The sequence below is a fragment of the Physeter macrocephalus genome, chromosome 13 (assembly GCF_002837175.3).
Source record: "Physeter macrocephalus isolate SW-GA chromosome 13, ASM283717v5, whole genome shotgun sequence".
Taxonomy (NCBI): Eukaryota; Metazoa; Chordata; class Mammalia; order Artiodactyla; family Physeteridae; genus Physeter; species Physeter macrocephalus.
In genome coordinates this window covers 31,538,948-31,560,739 of record NC_041226.1, presented here as the reverse complement: position 1 = coordinate 31,560,739, position 21,792 = coordinate 31,538,948, and the positions used below count along the sequence as shown (strand labels likewise).

General features: G+C 36.4%; 1 protein-coding gene across 1 annotated transcript in view; it reads right to left on the bottom strand.

Moving 5' to 3' along the window:
- PCDH17 (protocadherin 17) overlaps positions 1 to 21,051 on the bottom strand; it is a 96,523-nt gene extending 75,472 nt beyond the window's left edge. Inside the window, exon 1 of the mRNA XM_007110680.4 lies at positions 18,239 to 21,051. Within this exon, the coding sequence (XP_007110742.2) occupies positions 18,239 to 20,809 (2,571 nt within the window). The 5' untranslated portion in view covers positions 20,810 to 21,051. The remainder of the gene's footprint in view (positions 1 to 18,238) is intronic.
- Between the last annotated feature and the right edge of the window lie 741 nt (positions 21,052 to 21,792).

Sequence of the window (21,792 nt, the reverse complement as noted above, 5' to 3'; positions counted from 1 at the left end):
ATTCCTCTTTTATAAGCATAAGTAATCTGGGATAAAACTATACTCTTGTACAAATGCTAACGTTGAGGCCAACTGAAATTTTGTTTTTACAGGGAATATGTATGTCTACATATCAGCACCCTAAAGTTTAACTGCTCCAGAATGTTTTATGTCTTTTGCTGTTAATGAAAATAATATTAACATGTTAATATTTCTTCAGAATTTAGCATCATCAATATTATTTATAAGCACAATCATATTTCATTCTTGACACTTATGACAGCCCTATGAGTAACAGATATTATTACACCTGATAAGAAAACAGAAAAAAGAAGTTAAGCAACTTGCTCTGGACTGAAAAGCAAATTTGTTTGTTTTTTTTTTAAACAAAGTCATTGGGAACAGAATCTCAGTGTAAAGAATCCGTCAGTCAGAGAGTAACTGATGAAATGAACTCTAATATATCCATTAATTGGCCAAGAATTCCACCATTTATATGAAACTACATCATTGACATAGAAAGATATCTATGCTACATTTATATAATTTTGAGGAAAAAGCAGCTTTAATATATTATGTTTTGTATGTACCACTTTTTAAAATTGAAATATAGTTGGCTACAATATTGTGTAGTATATACCACTTATTGTAAAAATCTAGTTATGTGTGTGTGTGTGCGTGTGTGTGTGTATGTCACGTATTACTCATCCCAGCGGGGACTTGTATAACACCTCAAAATTAAACATATTAATATTTCTCCGGTAAAAAATATTGATATTAACACTAAGTGGAATAAATAAAAATTTTAAATAGGCTTAAATCTGTTCAGGCCTGAGTCCTTTAGATTTCATAATTAGAGAAGGAATTGTGGATCTGAACCAAAAAAGTTAGCAATAGCTACCTCTGAGTTCTAAATTATAAGCAATTATAACTTTTAAAATTCAACTTTACCTTCAGTCCACAGGTATATAATGAGTTCTAACTATATACTGGACACTGTTTTAAGTATGGCTTTTTTATTGGAATTTTTGCAATAAGTAAGAATTCCTCTTAAAATTAGGGAAAAAATATAGTCAGTATAAAAAAAATGAAAAGAGAAACTCAAAGTCACATATACTGGAAAATAACTTGAAATTATTTTAATGAATAAAACAATTTTTACATATCAGGCTTTTGTATATAGCTGTTTTTCCCAAGAGTAAAGTATCTTCTAAGAAAACTGTTGACTTGCTTAAAATCAAGCAGGAAGGGAGTAACTGGCCTTGTGGTCAAATGTAGCCAATTCATCCCTGGAGGCTGACTACAAACTCCCAGTGTGATGGTACAGTAGTTGAAATCCAAAAGACACTAGACCAGCAATGACCACACAGGTCTAGAGGCACAGTCTCAGTGGAGCAACTTCATCTTTGGAATATGTCACACACAAAAAATAAGGGTCCAAAAATCTTATTATTCAATACATATTTACATATCAATTGTCCTTGAAGAGTTCTTCTTTAGAGGTTACCTAATTCTATGTGGGTTTTTTGGTAGGGATTTGCATGCATATTTTATTAAAATGTATAATTATTCTTACAACCTTTATTTAATGTCATTATCTGAATAATTTCTGGGTATGCCAGGTTTTCTGGACAAATATTCTCTGGTTTACCTTGACAAATACCAGTTCCTTAGCTTTTCAGAATATCTGTTTTCAGACTTGTGCCAATTAATATGGAAATTAATTTTCAGTATCTTTGGCCATGAAGAATGGTTAGGTGCATCTCCTGGTAGAAACAGTGATTTTCTTTTTTTCCAAGTCCTTTTGATTATTTTTAGAGCTGTAAGATTTTTTTTTAATACAATTTTTAAAGGTCACTTTCCATTTACAGTTACTACAAAATATTGGCCATATTCCCCATGTTGTACAATACATTCTTGAGCCTATTTACACCCAATAGATTATACTCCCACCTTTTTCCTACCTCCACCCACCCACTGGTAACCACTAGTTTGTTCTCTATCTCTGTGAGTCTGCTTCTTTTTTGTTATATTCACTAGTTTGTTATATTTTTTAGATTCCACATATAAGTGACATTATACAGTATTTATCTTTCTCTGACTTATTTCACTTAGCATAATGCCTTCCAAGTCCACCCATGTTGCTGCAAATGGCAAAATTTCATTTTTTTTTAAGGCTGAGTGGTATTCCATTGTATGTGTGTGTATATATATATATATATATATATATATATATATAAAACACATCTTTATCCACTCATCTGTTGATGAATACTTAGGTTGCTTCCATATCTTGGCAATTTTAAATAATGCTGCTATTAACACTGGGGTGCATATATCTTTTCAAATTAGTGTTTTTGGTTTTTTTTTCAGATATATACCCAGGAGTGGAATTGCTGGGTCATAGGGTAATTATAGTCTTAGTTTTTTGAGAAACCTCCATACTGCTTTTCACAGTGGCTGAAACAATTTACACTCCCATTAACAGTGTACAAAGGTACCCTTTTCCCCACATTCTTGCCAACATGTGTTATTTGTGTTCTTTTTGATTGTAGCCATTCTGACGGGTGCAAGGTAATATCTCACTGTGGTTTTGATTTGCCTTTCCCCAATGATTAGAGATGTTAAGAATATTATGTCTCCTTATTTTGGGTCCATTAGACACATTTTTGTGTAAATATAAAACACATAGTAGATAATTCTCCCAAAAAAGATAAAAAAGCAGAAGAATTGTTCTCATCACTGATAGTCTGTTTTCTTTTTCCTTTTTTACAAAACAGAGGATCAGGTTGTAATATATAGTTTGAAAAATAGGTTTTTCCTTTCTCTGAAGGAGCATGAGTTTATTCAAGCAGAGTCAGGTAGTTTATAAAACTATGAACTTAATATAAAAAAGACAAAGTATGGAACTCTTCCCAGTCTAATTTGATTTAAGGATCCTGATACCCTTTTACTTGAGAGGACAGAACATCAAAAATATGAAATGGTGCACCTAGTAGCATGGTGCATAAATAGCTCAAATTGAAAGCATAACAATAAGCTCTCCATCTATTACTGCAGAACCTATAAATAAGCATAATGAAAATCATGACACATTATTACATTATTCTGCATTGCCTCTATTCATTAAAAAAAAAGGATGAGTGCATTTAAAATAAGTTCACATGTCAAATGACATGCAACGTCTTGCAACTGAGATAATGCTGAAAGGAATATTTGTAAAGGGCAGATGCATGGTCTTATATGGCTTATCAAGATTATGATAGATGTATGAGAAATCCGACTAGTAATTGCTTCACACCAAAGTGGTGGTAGCATAGTATCTAAAACTTTTACATCATTCACCTGCACCATGTGTGTTCTAATATTATGGTCAATAAAAAAAAAAAAATTAAAGAGCTTTAGAGAAAAGTTTCCCTGTCAATGAGCCCTTAAATGAATTCTTTTGTTCAGTTTCCATTCAATTTAACATACTAGATTATTTTAACAGCCCTGGATTGTAAATAAGGAAGATCCGAATCCTATTAATGGAACGATGCTGCCAAAATAATCAGCTTCATACTTAACAAGTTTCCAAGTATTTGGAAAAGCTGTGAAATGGGATTATAAGGTTAAGCTGTGTAATCTGGCTCATCACTATATACACATTTCAGAAATTTGATCTCATAGGCTGAAGAAACACCCATCTAATCATGATTCTTTTCCAAGTTATATGGACTTCAGTGAGCAGAGCAGTACACAGATGCTGACAAGAAATCATGATCAATTTACATAATGTATTTCTCCTGTTAGGCATATAATTTTGTCATATATCACCCTTCTGAGTGAAGACATAAGAAATATTTTAGGAGGGTCCTGTGGCATCATACTTATGTTGGTGAAAGGGGTTGGGGAGTGCCCAAATTTTTGAAATTAAGGATAATCACCTGTAATACTAAATACTGCTTTTTTCTTATGTCATGGTAAGTAATTTTAGTGTAATTGGATGTTGTAACTATAAATGTAGTGTAATATAGATCCAGAGAATAATTAATGGGAAGCAGGAGTTCGTGAATAAAACAACAGTAAAAAGTTCGCCAGTCCTTCTAGTTAATAGAAACCTTAAGTTGAACATTAGTTGCTTTAACCAGATTCAGGATTAAATAACTATGCTAATGCTTTGTCAAATACATACCAGCCCATTAAGCCTGATTTTATTTTTTGAAATTTTGTTCAAAAAGATAATTGGGTTAAAAATGTACTGAATATGGTTCTATCAAATTAACTTCAAATGTCCAACTTGAAAACATTAGGCTTTGCAACTGTGATCCAAAATGGCAACTAAAGGTCAATGAATCAAATTTCCAATTACATTTCCTGGGAGCAGATAGGTGCAATAAAACCTAATGATTGAATTTTAAATGCTTTCATGCACCTTTTATCTGTTTCCCAACATGTTGATTCTACCTTAATGCTCTAACAAGATAGGTTTATTACAATTAACCAGCTGAAATACTATCTCCTTTTTCCAATTATTTATATCATATTACCAGGGGATATTGAATTAGAGCTCCTTTCCTTCTCCGACCCCTATTGCCTTTCCATCACCATCCCATGCTTTCACCAAACAAAACCCAAACTATAATATCATTAAATAACAGATGTATCCTTGGAGATTTAATTTCTCTAGTTAAACGATGAGTATTTAAATAAAGCTGAAGTTCACTTAGGCTTAATGGAAAATTTCAAATGAAAATAATTTTAATGAATTTGTTGACGAAGTTTAACTATAAATTTCCCTTCCTTATGTTATGAACTGATATGTTAGTCTATTTCTCTGACCTGCATAGGCATAAATATATGAAGAAGATTTATCCAGAGGTAAAAAACTAAGCATTCTATTTTTGGGAGTGGCAGATGGAGGATTCTTTCTCTACTCTATCTCAATAGAGAACACTCTTGCCTGAAGAACAAAAAGAGGGAGTCATGTGGAGAGGTTTATTTTATTGTTTTTACACAAAAAAGAACATCAATAATTTACTTCTTAAAATATATACTCAAGTCTAGATTAAGGGAAATCTAAGAAGCTTTTTAGTTTTAACTAAATAAATATGTTTCTTGTCTATTAAATGCATTTTAATAATGTTAAACATAATACTATCAATCCAACCCATCTGAAATCCAACCCACCCCATATAGCTCCACTATGTAAAATAACTATATAATCTCAAGTCCAAATGTACATGTAGTCAAGCTCTCCGTATCCTCAGGTTACACATCCTCAGATTCAACCAATCTCAGACAGAAAGTATTTGGGGGAAAAAAATTCCAGAAAGTTCCAAAAAGCAAAACTTTAATTTGCTGCAAGCTGGCAACTATTTACCTAGCATTTACATTGTATTTAGAACTGTTTACATAGCATTTATATTGCATTTGGTATTGTGAGTAATCTAGAGATAATGTAAAGTATATGTGAGGATGTGTGTAGGTTATATGCAAATACTATGCCATTTTACATAAGGGACTTGAGCATGTTTGGATTTTGGAATCCACAGAGGTCCTAGAACATATACCTCACAGATAATGAGGGAAAACTCTATAGTTAAATATTAATCTGGTGATAAATACCACCATGGTCTCATCAACCTATATATCTACATTCTTTTAAAATATTTAAGCTATAAACTAATGTTTAAGGTATCCCTGTAAAAATAAATTTTCTGAATGGATATCACAGAAAAGAGAACAGAGGGCAAAGACAGGAAGAAAAGAATTAGAACAGGTCAGTATAAGACATAAATAATAATTCCTTTCCATTTGCTTCACTCAAATTATGTGTTTTGATGATACTTTTCAGTTATATAAACAACTTTTGAAAAATTTAAGCAGATGATACATGTGTTTAGATTATACGGTTTTATGTGAAGACTAAACTCATGAAATCTAGTATATTTGCAAAACATTCACTTTCTACCAACATTATCTGGAAGCAACCTTTCCAGAAGATTTCTCAGCTGTATTCTTTTTCTAAAAAAAACAAAACAAAACAAAACAAAAAAAACACACATGTACGATAGTTCAAGAACAAGCACATTCTGAGAAAGAATTAAAATTCAGACAGATTATGAAGTATTACAGGTCCAGCTTCTGATCCACTATGTCTAAAAGAGTATCTTCCCCAGATACACAGGCCTCTTGTAGTGCCATGAAACCAAGACCCCCCCCTGGTTTTCCTTCTGGAGAGAGCAGCTCTGACTGCTGATGGGACTTCTTTCCCCAAAATGCCAAATATTTCAGGGTGAATTTACAGATGGACTTGAACTATAATGTTTAGATAATTGTGGATATATATGTCTCCATTGAGAACTTGTTATTTGTAGGCTAATCTTACATAATATTTGACACTATTAGTTTAACCTTTCCAAAAGTTCTTCTCTTCTTTATAAATGGTAATTGACAATGAATCCTAAACTTTTTAAATTTATATTTCTATGCTCCTTTCTATTGTTTTTTTTCCCCATCATTTTGAATCTCAGCTATTCTGGCAAATGAGGATAATTAAATTTTGAATATGGTTTGAAAGCTCATTCTGCTTGAAGGCTTTATGCTACCAAGCCTCCTTATTGTTTTACTTGAATTTTGCTATCAAAATTTAAAATTCAGATAAATAGTAATTAAGTCCTAAAATAGCCTAAAAGTAGTAAAGTATTTCAATTAAGAGCTCTTTAAATTATTTCATTATTTATTCTTGAATGAATGATTATGGATTGAACAACTTTGCAGGTTGTAGATGTATTTTAAATAACAATACTGCAATGGGAAAATACTGTTTACATGAACATGTAGTTTATGTTTCCCCAAAATGTGCACTGAAATTTCATATTACCTATGCAAGACAGATTCTGAAATTTCAAGAAAAGTTTTGTAAGTTGAGTTTGTATTATTACATACATTTGATAACTGCTCATGGTGATTTTCTTTTCCTGTCATCAAATGGCAAATTGCTGGTACCAAAGTGATTAAATCATAAGAAATACAAATAAATGTATTTGTCAACAAATTCAAATAAATGTAATCAAGATTACTATTTACGGTTTACCTATAATTTCATTAAAAATTCATATAGAAAATAAGTGTATATTTTATGAAGTCTCTATAAATATAATTATCTTAAAATTAAATAAAACATAGAAAAAAGGATCACATTAGTTTCTTAATTTACTAGATCTGTGTGATTTTCAAAGCCTTAATATCACACCTGAATTGCATAGTTTCAATATTTTATTAACCATACCAAGAAACAGAACAAAAGATGAAAGATACTCTCTTACCAACACTATTTTTCTTGATACAATGTAAATATATTTATGGATATATATATATGGATTTACATATACACACATAAATATAAACACATTCTGAAAAGATTGATGCTCATAATTGTGAACCTTGAGCACCTGTTTTTTTCCATGAATTGGTAATATTATCAATAGAACTGTATAGGAATTTTCATTGTAGTTATTAAAAAGGTAACAACTATAAATAAAAATTATCAAATAGGCCACCTTCAAATAAATTATTTAGCAACAGATCCTTATTTCAGCATGTTTCTGTACATAATATCTTAGGTTTGACCTTAGTAATTTCTGATTCTGAATCCAAGCTCCTTCTCATATCTGATCAGTGATCACAAGACATTACAAATAATTCATATTTTAAGTGCCCACTATGCAATAGAAACCATGCTAGGTTCTCTCAACTATAACGACAACAAGCAAGGTGGATGTGGTCACTGTCCTCAAGCATTCTCCTATCTAGACCGCTTTGTGACAAATTAACTTTACTAATTATGAGTTACAACACTGACCCAGAGATTTAAAACTGTTCAGACTTAATAACATTATTTTGTGTGTAGATCAATTAGATCTTTATTAAGAATAGGGACGCAGACATGGAGAACGGACGTGTGGACACAGCAGGGGGAAGGGAGGGTGGAATGAATTGGGAGATGGGGATTGATATATATACACTACCATGTGTAAAACAGTTAGCTAGTGGGAACCTGCTGTATAGCACAGGGAGCTCAGCTCGTGCTCTGTGGTGACCTAGATGGGTGGGATGGTGGGGGGAGGGAGGTTCAAGAGGGAGCTGATTTTATATATATATATATATATATATATATATATATATATATATATATATATATAGCTGATTCACTTGGTTGTACAGCAGAAACTAACACAGCATTATAAAGCAACTATAACCCCAATTAAAAAAAAAAGAATAGAGTTAACATATCACAATCAAAAGAAGGAATGAATGGAAATTGATAGAATGTTAAATCTTGTTAGCTATCCAGCCTCAATAATTTTATTGTGGCTCTCTAAAATTCTTATGCATTAAGTAGCTTTAGGATCAAGCACAGAATTAAAATACTTCCATCCACTTCTGTTGACTAGATATTATTTTATAGTTCAAAAGAGTGCACTTTTCTTTTTGCCTGCTAGTCTAAGTCCTGCTTCCTCAACACTGCCAAATTGTCCTACTACCATTTACTTCAAACTTAACCAGACAACAGAGGAGTGTGATGGAAAATATTATCTACTCCTTTGCTGAGACGTTACATGTCAACTTTTCACCTAAGGCAAAATTTAATGGCTGACTTGTGGATCTTCATTTCTAGAGATTTACTATGGAAACACTGACATAACCTTTAACCATAGCAAACAGAGCCACTCTAATAAGCAGGCAACACCAAACCTAAAAATGCACGAAGAACAGAAAGATCCTGGCAGGAATTAATCTGCCATTTTCACACATCTGCCCAAGGGAAACATTGTAATCACAAAAATTTACTCTAAGACTGCGGAGACTCATAGTAATTATGTTTCTTTTAGCCACAGGTGGTAACAAATAGCATTTTGAGATAGGGACCTGGGCACACATTCTAAGCCAAATAACTATGTAATTGCCTTAATTATAAAAAAAAAATGGAAAGTCTATTGCTCAAAATCAGAAAACAAATGTCTCCTTAAATGTATTTCCTGTCACTTAGTTTCTCCCAACTTAGCCATTTTGCTTCATTTGTTGGTATTGGCACATCTGATATCAGAGCCACACTGCAGAGTAGGCTTTTGTCAATAACCTTATCTTGCCTGTGAGTGGGATTTGTTTAGTAGGATCGTTCTCTTATTTCCTGCCTTGTTATTATCTAGGAATAAATAGTAGCTTTCCTAGAAGTTCAGGATCTGGAAATTTAGCTAATAATAACTATCCGTGCATCTGCCAACACTAAAAGTGCAAGGTTATAAACTATTTTTTCAATATATGTGTTGTATTAAAATATTTCCTATTTTTCATACAATATCTGCTCTCAGTCATCCTGTCTTTATCTACATTTAGGTTCATACATTTGCACCAACATATTTTCATAGTTCCTAAAATTACAAATGCATACCATGCATATACCATGCCAAGTAAGAATCAACTGTATCTCCAAAATTTCTCATTAATCAGAAATTTCTGATTTAATCGATGAAGATTAAAATAAGAGAGTAAGGGTTGGCTTAAAATAAAAAGAACAAACAATTCATTAATGTTACACAAGGTCATGAAAAGCTAAAATAATAATAAAAATAAAGAAATCAAGTGTCTTGCCTTCAAACTAAGTGAAGGCAAGTTTGCATGTAATCTTTAATTCTGTCTTAATGGGAATGTTAGTAATGATAGATATTTGATTTCTCTTTCATTTTACATGACTTATAACTCCTCGTATTCACATTCTTAATGCAACAAGTTAATTTTGGATAAACTATTTTAAAATAGATGCAAAACTGCCAAAGCAAAATAGAGAGAATTTTGTGCCTCAAGAAGACACGGTAATAGAATTCACCAATATTTAGATAATCTTTTGGGTTTTGCTGATAGAACTATTGAAATCAAAGGTAATTATTTTTCAAATTTCAAAATTTCAGAAAACTTTTATGCCTCATATTTATATAAAGATGTATCACTAAGCAATTATCAAGTTTGAAATGGAAAATATCCCCTTTTAAAGTTAAGTCCTGTTTTTCCAAATACTAAAGGATAACATTTTTTCTTAGTAAGTTTTGCTAAGATTTTAAACATATTATTTCTCAAGCATTCTAACTTCTTACTGTTACCTCATCTACTGAAATGGGGACATCAGTAAAAGAGTATTTTGGTCAATTTACACTGTGGTTAGATAATCCTACTCATGGTAATTATAGGTGAACTGCCTTTATAAATATGAACTCTGCATATGCAATCGCTCTGGTGTTGTGGAAAAATAGCAAAAGTTTACCAAATATGCAGTCCTAAAATAATCTCAGTATGTCCTGGTAAAATATTCTGTGGTAAATGAAATGAAGAGCTTTCAGCAAAGGTATTTATATTGGGGTCTGTGAAGAGAAAAGAAATTAATATATCTTAAGAGTGAAAACTATAATTTTAGGTTTCAAAACTGATACAAGTGTTCGTACTGCAAATAAATAAAAATTTAAGAATTTTTCTAAGACATTGATTGTCTAAAATTGGATTATAAAAATAAAAAAAGAAATTTTGACCCTGTGAACATGTCTGCCTACAATAAAACAGTTGTTGTGTTTCTGCTTTATAAAAGAAAGATATCAAAATTTAGGATATATGTGTATATTTCAATTTGAGTTTTATTGAATTGGAGGACATAAAAATTCTGGGTATAAGTACAACCCAATCATTGCTTAGCAATGATTATTAAGGATTCAGGTAGAAATATTGTAAAGAAGTATACCAATTGATGACTTATGCTTAAATTACATTTTTAAAAATTACCACTACATGAAGCTGAAGAAAACATACCTAAGCACTACAGCTGTTGGAAAGAAATTAGTTGAGTCACCTAAGTTAAATCTGTTATTTAAACATATATATGCCGTCAAAATAGCATTAGAAAGTTTGAGAACATAAAGTCATTATCTACATTAAGTATTAATATATTTTACAAACATGTATCTAGTGTTTCTTAAAAACGGTATATATCTACAAAACAATTACGAATATATAGCTCTGAAAACTTGAAATAGACTTTTAATGCTCACACTTTCATATTTTACAAAAGCTGCTTTTAGCTGATAAAGAAAGTAAACAAGAAACTGTCCTTTAAATGGTCACTTTAATGTGTGCCACTAATTAAAAATCAATCAGAAACATTAAAAGTCTAAAAAACAATAAATATTGTTCGGACAGGGTGTATTCTACCAAAGAGAAGTTTACAAGTTTTGCCCATTTTTCATTCAACACAAATATGGTTCATGACCATTTCATCAAATAGAAGCATAAAGAAAATAACTCATCTTTAAATATTTCATAATATCTGAAATAAAATGCATTTTAATACCATTAAATTATTTTAATATATTCCATTCCCCTAATCAGACCAAAGTCTATTTATGTAGATTAGTTACATCTAAAGTCTAATTTATCCAACCTGTATTTACCCTTTGATCACAAAGCTTGTTAACTTAAATGGTCTTTTATTGTTATGATTCGTTTTCCCATAATTATGCTGTTTAACTGCCTTATTTTTTGAATAAATATATGCAAACGTGTCAATCATATTTAGTACATTTATGCTAGATGCTCAATGAACTGTAAGAGTCATTTCACTACAATAAAGCTCCCTGGAATATATCCAGGGCAGAGCCTACAAATACCAGTAATCAGAATGTCACTAGGACCAGAACAAATAGAAATGTGTCACATGTATATAGATAGATTTTCTCAAACACTGTCTGAAACCAATTTTACAGTCTATCACTGGAAGACCAGGGGGCACACAAGTGAAAAATGCCACCTACACTGCCACAAATTTGCATTTGTATTTTGTTACTTTTTTTTTGCTTTACCTTAAAAATATTGAATTTATACTTCTGAAGTAGCAAGGAGGTGAGAGCAGGCTTCTGCTTAGTCACGGTAGGGAATGTTGCTGTCATTAAGGACTTTTTTATTATAGATACTTTATTTCAGGAGACCAAAGGATAGCAATATATCACCATCAAAGCTACTGGTGAAAGCTATGACTAACTGTAAAATACTGTGTGCCACTGAAGGGAATTCTTGTCAGCGTCTTCTCTGCTAAAATAAGTTGACAATAGATTAGTGTAGGTCTGATGAAGATTTAAAAGTGTTTTGTAGGTGGGTGGGAGAAGTCACACTATCTTCAAATTGACAGGCAAAATGACCTTGACGCTATTTTCTAACAAATATACAGTCATTGATTGAAGGAATTCAATAGAAAAAAAAACAAACAAACAACTTTCCCTAATGGCTTTACTAAAATATGGCTTTAAGATAATGCCCTGTGGGATTGATTAAACAGAAGCATCACTGAAGGGAACACATTCTGGAGCAATGACTAATATCATAATTAGCAGGTGCATTTGTAAGAATTGAGTGTATTGCAAGACTTCTCAGCATAGGGGTGCTAAGGTTCACTTCCCGACTGACGTGAGCCCAGATCTAGTGGCTTCACCTTCGTCCTGTTGTTTCATCATCAGACTCCCAGCATATATTCTCACAGTGCCTCCAGCCATCCCACCATCCTCACCAAAGAATCAGAAAATTGCATGATTTTTTTTTCTCTTAATCTACGTAAACTCCAACCTATTGTCCACTGAAGACCAGGTGTTCCTTAATTGCTCTGGAATCACTAGCTCTACTTTAAGGAACTTCAAAATGTTTGAAGCTTTAAAACAGTGAGTCATGAAGTTTTAAAATATTTTCAAAGAAAAATAAAGGTTTGAGTTTATCCTTAATAAGAGGAGAACTGCCTTTGAACTAAAAAAGTATAAAAATGCGCTAATATTTGTGCTTGAGTATTTATGTACATTATACTGAAAATATAAAGGCATATATATATATGTATACACGTATGTTAATTTTGCCAGGAAGTTTGATTCCTCACATTTTCATAAATATGGGCAGAGATGTCCTTCACTGCAGTAAATGCATGTAAACCTTTATTAATCTTAAATTTTTAAAAATATTTTCTTAACGTACATATTTTATAGATATATTTTTACTGCATTATATTACACAAGCAGCAATAACAGTGTAAAATTTGAAACCTGACAATGGTAGTGAAACATGATAAAGTATAAACACTGTATTTTTCAACAATATTAAGTATTTACCTGGAGATTTTTAAGGTGTTTTGCTTTTAAAATATGTATATTTCTTAGTCCTTTAGGGGATGATATTTGGGATTATTTTAAGAATAATTCATTTATTTTAACCTCATATATAAATGTGTATCTGTGTACCATAAAACAGTGAATAATATGCATTATAATATCAACTTTATAAAGAAAAGTTTCTAGAAAATATGTTTTTATTTTATTTTATTTTTGGGGTGTGGCTTGATCAATATAGTTATAGGCAATAGATAATGTTTTAGAACATGTACTTTTTTTTCTTGACTAAAAAATATGTTCAAGAAGTTGAGATAGGAATTTTAGGGCATACTTTTGTATGATATGATATTTTTCATGATCGCACACAGCCTTAAATAACGTGATGAGGCCAAGAATAAAATTTCAAAGTCATCCGTGCAGATTTCTATATGACAATATTTATTGATATTATAAAATTCAGTCATAGAATTCAAGTAAAATTATAGAACTCACTAAAAGACCTTAAGTAAAATTAAAAATCATCTTACTCTTCCATTTTTAAAAGACTGATAAGAATGTAAGGATGATAAAGTACTACCTAGCTAATATTTTGAGAATTGTATTGAAAACTAAAAACTAATCGGTAAAGAATTAATACCTCATGAGTAGTTAGATCAACTAATATTAAAAATGAGATTCTCAGGTTTCCAATCCATATAGTAAAATAGTTACGCGTTTTGTGTTTTCATATTATTATAAAATAGAGAAATGAACAGAGATTTACGTTGAAGCTGAGATTTTCATGGGTGCACACAAAACTAAGAATAAAAATAATGTATTAAGAATGATTATAATAATTTGGATTTTAAACTCTTCTCCAAAGAAACTCAAACCACTTTAATCGTTATCTTTTTAGTTAAACTTACTTCCACTTTATCTGTACTACTTTTAATATATGGTAAAACAGAAATATATGTTTTATGATTGTGTACTCATGTTAATTTGAAGTAGAAATTAATCCTATCTTTTAAAAAACTTTTTAAAAAAAGAAAAGTGGACAAGATAGTACTAGAGGCATGCAGTAAGAAAGGGATATCCCCTTCCTTCTCAGCCCACCAAACCCCTAGAAATAGAAACGTATATCAAGTTTATGGAAATAAATGCATGTAATTAATCAAACTGTGCCATATTGGAATAACACTGTAAAAACTCTTTACAATTGTAAATGAAAAAATTGTTCACACACTTTGTTGCTGAAATCACTAACATACTAGAGTATGAATTTTTGAAGATCATGGCCTTGAAAACTCATTTGAGTCCCAAGCCAAGAATCTCTTGTATTAGAGAAGTAGTAACAAGGCAGACAGTGGTTAATGTTGCTAGGAAAGACTTTTTCTTTCACCTTTTCATTCTAAAATACTGAGTTTATTGTCTACACTATAATACTTTCGCCCTCTATTCCTCAATCTCATTTTTATATATTTGTATTGATTATAAGTATTTATCATGTGTTTAATTTGCTTTTATTGAAAAGGCCATCCAGGTATATCAAAAGGATTTCCTCTTCCAGCATAAAAAATCTAAAGTCAACCAAAATGTGAATCTTTTAAAACTGAACTGTAAAACACTGTGTAAGAATGTATTCCTTTTAAAAATTTATTTCAATAGATCTTATTCTGCTGGCTCAATATATTTTCTTCTATGACAGCATATTAAAATGACTACATTTTACGTGCTACCAAAAAAAATTCTGAAAATACAGATGTTCCAGCAAAACTGGAAATTCTCCCACCAGTGAGAAGTCCCCAGCCTCCTCCCTCTTCACAGCACGACCTTCATTGAAAACACCTGTTGAAAAGTTACCCCGGGACAAATAATTCTTGATAAATCACGATTAGCAGTTACTCGTGATAATTAGTAATGACCTCTACTTGATTTCAGATTCTCATGTTAACCTATGAAATAATTCACATGGAAATTGCTCCTATGAAGAGTGCTTTTATAAATTTGTGTAATAATATATTTGCCTTACCTATCACAAAATCTGTGTTCCTATTTTTCACAAATCATTTTTGTAGCTTTAAAATAAATAAAATATCTCATTATAACAATACTATATTATGATTCACACTACTGAGGATATTTTAATCACTAGTCAATTGTTTAAACACTTCATAGACTGACTTTACTTGGGCTGAGAAACTTGAAGAAAATCTGCCATAAAATACTTTCTCCTGAACCACTGTTTCTACACCAGTTTACATGACTGTTCTGTATCCATTTTCACTAAAAATACTCTTATGCCCCCAAATCTATATATTTTAATCTTAAAATTTTAGACCCTGCGATTCACACAAAATCTTTTGAGAAATTTGAACTTGAGCTGTAACATGAGTCTTTTAAGTCCTAAAGTTCCTGTTTCATATCACCACTCTTTACCATTCTATTTCAAAACAATTATGATATTATTTTCATTCCATCAATAGAAATACACTGGGAATATTCTAAACAGCACCCAAGATGCTGGAAAATAAAGATAAACCAGACCTAGTAGCTGCCAGCCCAGTTGCACTGTGAATTAAAATTCTTCCTTCAGAAATATACACGAGATTAATAGTGTGTTTCCTCAGCAGGCTGGGTTAAATAAACACACACTAATAAATGCACTTGAAACAAGAGTATGGGATACCTGAACACGTTAATTTGGGCATGTCACGTCAGCACAAAGTGCAGCACACTAGTTTAAAAAAAAAGAAAGACAGCAAGGTCACTGTACTCAGCTTACTCTGTTCTCCATAACAGGCACTGAGAAAAACCTGACACATTTAAAAGGAAATTAACATACTAGGAATTTAAAAGACATCCCTTATAGAGCAACAAAAACTCAATAGAAAAAAAAAAAACAAGAGCCTGTTTTAACATTTTATATTGAGGATATTTCCAGGGCAGAAGCAATATGGGCAACTGAGCCACTATGGAACAATTTCAAGAACTTAAACATTTTCTGTGTCTTTATGGCATTAATTAAGATTCCAGAAGAAAGGGAAAGCAAGGAAGTTCATCTCCTTTGTTTGCTGTTCAAACTCTGTGTGTGTGTGTGTGTGTGTGTGTGTGTGTGTGAGAGAGAGAGAGAGAGAGAGAGAGAGAGAGAGAGAGAGAGATTTGCTTTGGCTCAAGTTTTACTGCTAATGAGAGGAATCATCATCATCCATCCCTTGGGCAATGACCAGCTTCAAGAACAGTATGGTGTAAACACTGTATAGGGACCCCTGTCCCTCAAAACCTCCTGGATACTCCTATCCAACATTGTTCCTCACTAATCTGACCAGGAATCAGGCTTGCTGAGAATTCTACTGCACAAACTTCATTTTTACTGGACCCTAAATAAGAATTCAACTCATAGTACTTGAAGTGAAAGATTAAGCATTAACCCTCTGTGATATCTTTTTAACTGTCAATGGTAAAAATATAAGAAAGGTATATAACAAATGTGTACTTATAAAATGACTGCAAAAGATCTCTATATATATTTTAACATATATCCCTCTAAAGAAATTATCATAAATACCAGTTTTACACACTCATAGACTTTCATAGAAACTACAGTTTTTATGGGAGGAATATCTTGTTCAGTTTTATATAGACCTCCAAAAAATCATGATTACTGGTGTGTAGTAAACACTGTAAAAAGTGGGATTTAATACTACAGTAGATATTCTAGCGTTCGGTAGCGTCAGGTACGAGTCTGTTTTACAAGGACATTACTCTATTATAAGAAAATGTTCTGCTGAGTTTTAGTATTTGTTACACTTATGTTAAAAAGTATAAGATTATGAAATTGTACTACTCTGTTTTAATAATAAAAACAGTACTTGCTTTTTCAAAGCACAAAACTGTGAACAAATTATTTTCATTTGCCCCAGACTAATCTTCCTCTCAAAATGTCACTTTTAGTTGAACTCAATTTTGAATTTCAAGTATTGCTCATCCAGAGTAATTTGTAGCAACATGCATTCATAATAAGCAAGAATTAAGTTTTTTTCATAACACAACTTGATATGTGGAGAAAAGAAACTAGGTAGTAACTAGACACAGTATAGTCACCTGCTGTTGTTAGAATCTAGTGTCCATGCTGGGTCAGTTTTTTTCATATACCAATAACTTTAAATTATACTATCGAATATATATTAAATATCACTTAGATATACTGAAAATACTCAGTATGCAAACTAAGTGCATCCTTGAATTCTTTTTGTCACAAGCGCCTTTAGTGCAACTTTGCCTCCTGTTTTCAACAGCACAGAGTGAGTACACCCCTCTAGTGTACTCTGTTCATCCCTCAATGACTCCAAGGAAGAAGACCAGGAAAAAAATCACAGGACAAAATAAATATAAACTTTTCATAGATAGATACTAGTCATTACCCAGAGCCTATATTTTTTCAAACTTTTGGAAGATCTTCAGAGCATAATTCACATTTCCAAACCTTAAGCTACACTAATGCATTTCAGCTGAAGAATAAATGAGATTCATGAGCACTTTTAAATACAAAACACTTTTTAAATATAAAACTGATATTTTTCCGGGGGTGGGGAGTGAAACCTTAGCTCAAACTGATTCAGGCACTGGAATTCTGACCGGTTGCTATGTTGTGCTTCAAGTAATTTACTTTTTAATATTGGGGTATACATTTCTTTCTTTTGTCATCAGATTATTTTTAATGAAATAAAAAATTTTAAAGTCAATTAACTGCAACAATTTTTTTCTCTCTCTAGTAATCCTCTGTTGTGGAGAGAAATGTGGACCAACAAATACAGTAAAATAAACTATGAAATACTGAACCCTGGTAACATTTTAAAACCTATAAAAATAAACTTTAAAAATGCAAAAGTAAGACATTTACATCTTGTAGATATTTGACTATTTACATGGGAGGAGTTATGTATAGAATATGTTGTACACGCAGTGGCAAAAGTTTAAATCCTTTTCATTTAAAAAAGTTCCCTTCTCACTGCTACTAGCAGTGTGGCTAGTCCTGTTCCAAAGGTTTCAGGACAGCTCCAAAACCAGCAAAATGTGAAGTCCCAGTTACGCTAAAAGTCTCCTACCTGAATTATGGACATCCGAGTGGCCGGGGTCTCGCTCGCATTAGTCCCTTGTCCGGTGAAGCTGGTGTGGCAGCCCGCGTGCCCCTGAGGGACAGTCAGGTTGTTGGAGGACGGTTTGAGATACATCACCTCCGACCGGGGCGAGCTGAGGGGCAGGCGGGTCTGGTAGTCGAAGTACATGGGGGAGGTAGCCAAGGAGGGGCTGCTCACCACGTTCATGACGTTCATGGCGTTCCTCTCTTCCACCTCGCTCTGTACCAGCATGATATCATTTTTGCTGATCTTCTTTTTCTTGCCCTTGCCCCCGCCCAGCTGCGGATGGCTGTACTCTGCGATGCGGCAGTTGTAAGTGCGGATCTCCTTGTTCTCGCGCTTGCACTTGACGGCGATGGTGATCATGGCCGCTAGGAGGATGATGGAGATAGTGCTCAGAGTCACTATGAGCGGCAGCGACATGTCCCAGTGGTGCTGCTCGCCGTTCACCCGGGGAACACCCTCGGGCAAAGAGCCGCTCACCGAGCGGATGATGAGCTTGGCCACCGCCGACAGAGTGGGCTTGCCGTGGTCAGTCACCTTGACTACCAGCTCCACCACCGGCGTCACGTCCTCCCAGAAAGGGTGCAGCGTGCGGATCTCGCCGCTGGATGGATCGATTTCAAACAGGTGGTCGTCGTTACCGTCTACGATCTCGTAGGTGAGGCGCCCGCTCTCGCCGAAGTCGCTGTCAAGGGCGCGTACGGTGCTCACCAGGTAGCCTAGCCCGGCGTTGCGCGGCACCTGCAGTTCAGCCGTGTCGTTCTGCAACGTTGGCAGCACGATCACCGGAGCGTTGTCATTCACGTCTAGCACTGTCACCCTCACAGTCGCGTTGCTTTCCAAGTGCGCGGGCGCCCCGGAGTCCTTAGCAAGCACCTTGAACTCAAACGCCTTGGTCTGCTCGTAGTTAAAGGAGCGCAGGGCGTAGATGGCCCCGTTGGTGGGGTTCACAGACACATAGGTGTAGATGGACACGTCGCCGATGTGCGAGGGCAGGATGGAGTAGGACACTGTGCCGTTTTGGCCCAGGTCAGGGTCCTGGGCAAGCACCGAGCCCAGGTACTCTCCAGGGATGTTGTTCTCGTGCACCTGCAGCACATAGAGTCCCTTGGTGAAGCGAGGCGGGTTGTCATTCTCGTCCAGAATCTTGACGGCGAACGACTTGGTGGAGTTGAGTGGAGGCGAGCCCCCGTCCCGTGCCACGATTGTCACGTTGTACTCGTCCTGTGTCTCGCGGTCCAACGGGCGGTCAGTCACCACCGTGTAGAAGTTGTCGTAGTTCTCCTCAAGTTTAAAGGGCACGGAACCGCCCGGCCCGCCCAGGCCGCCGCCGCCGCCCGCCCCTCCTCCGCCCAGGACCCTGCACTGCAGCTGCCCGTTCTTGCCCGAGTCTCGGTCAGTGACCCGCACCAGAGCGATGACGGTGCCGGGCGGAGCGGCCTCGCTCAGCGCCCCCTGGCGCACGGAGACAAAACCAATGGACGGAGCGTTGTCATTGCGGTCGATGAGCTTGACAGTGACCTTGCAGTGGGCCGGGATGGGGTTGGGACCCAGGTCTCGGGCCTGCACGTCGATCTCCAGCATCCCATTCTCCTCATAGTCTAGGTTGCCCTTGACACGGATCAGGCCGGTCTTGGGGTCGATGGAGAAGAGCTCCCGCACGCGGTCGGGCACATAGCTGCTGAAAGAGTAGAGCACTTCGCCGTTGGGACCCTCGTCGGCGTCGGTGGCATTCAGATCAATGACCACGGTGCCCAGCGGGGCGTTCTCGGGCAACTCCACCAGGTAGGACGGCGCCTCAAAGACGGGGCTGTTGTCGTTAGAGTCAATCACCTTCACGTTGATCTGCACGGTGGCCGAGCGCGGCGGCTCGCCGCCATCCAGAGCGGTCAGCACGAGCGTGTGGTGGTTCTGCTGCTCGCGGTCCAGGGCCTTCTGGATAACCAGCTCTGGGAACTTGGTGCCGTCGCCGCGGGACTTGACGTCCAGCGCGAAGAGGCCGTGGTCGTCGCGCGTAAGCAGATAGGTGCGGAGCCCGTTCTCGCCCGCGTCGGGGTCATGCGCACTGGTGAGGGGGAAGCGGGTGCCGGGGGCCGCGTTCTCTGAGATGTCCATCTCAATCTGGTCCGACGGGAAGGAGGGAGCATTGTCGTTGATGTCCTGGATCTCTACCTTGATCATGCAGATCTCCTTGTCGTTGGCAAACACCTCGAGGGACAGCTGGCACTTGGCGTTGTGGCGGCACAGGGACTCGCGGTCGATGCGCTGCTTCGTGTAGAGGAGTCCGCTGTCGGCTTCCACGTCCAGCAGGTGCGGCGCCGAGTTCTCCAGCACCCGGTAGCTACCCGACTTGCTTCGCCCGCCGCCACCGCCGCCTCGCTCTGCGGGCGGAAGCCCCGGCTGCAGTCGAGCATCCTTGCCGATGTTGCCGATCACCGTGCCGGCCCCTTGCTCCTCGGGCACGGAGTAGTTCAGGTTTTTGAGCGTCAGGGCAGGGGCCCATAGGAGGAAACAGCAACAGATGGAAAGGTACATCCCAGACCGGTGGGGTGTTGGCAGGAGCAGCCGGACTGGAGGGGCGAGTGGATGGGTGCGCGCCAGCTTGGGGCCCAGGCGCAGCGTGCGCCCCCGACCCAAGCCACAAGTCTATGGATCCTTCCTTCCTTCCTTCCGCTCCCGGGCTGCGGTACCCGGCGGTCTCTCCTTATTCCGCTCAAGTTCCCTGAACCTGTTGATCTACAGCATCCGCACCGGGTGAGAAGCAGCGGTGCAGCAGAGCTGCAGGGGCACTGAGCAAGGCGGCGGCTGCCTGCAGCTGGGGGCAAGCCCGGAGCTTTGTCTCTCCCGCCCGGACTTCGGGCGACTCAAACTTGAGCGATGAGACCAGCGATAAGAAGGAAATCGCGTTTGGGAAGGATGATAATGAGCTAAAGAATCCGTAGGTTTTCCTCGCTCCCGCTAGGGCGCTGCAAATCCACTCCAGCTTTTTGCCTCCGGAATACTCTTCACATCGGGTAGGGGAGGGAGCGGGGAGGTGTGTCTCTAGACAGACAGATCAGAAAGTGAAATCCTTACTTGTTTCTCCTCTCCTGTGATGAAATTGTTGGGGATGAGGAACAACGAAGAGACAGTCAGATATATTTTGAAGCTTCAAAATTGCCGGAGCCCTGTGAATTGTCTGCTTGCTTCGCGGGTTGGTCTGTTTTCAGGCCGTGTTTTGTTGCATTTAGAGATCTAATCTTGCATTGCTGGCTGAGGCAGCGGTGGCGACAGACTGCATCTCCCAGCCAAGGATATATTTTTTTTTTTCCTCTCTCTCTCTTTCCTTTCCGAGCAGCCAAAGGGAGGGGAGGAAATGCAGCGCAAAGAACTAGTGTCCCGATTTGTAGTTTCCTCCCTCCACGAGGCTCCTCCCTCTCTTCCTCGGAAAAGGCTCTTCCCCAAGTCAAGAAAGCCACAGCCTGATCAGCATTTGCGGTTTGAGTCTACTGGGAGGGGAAAAAAGGTATAGCTGTATC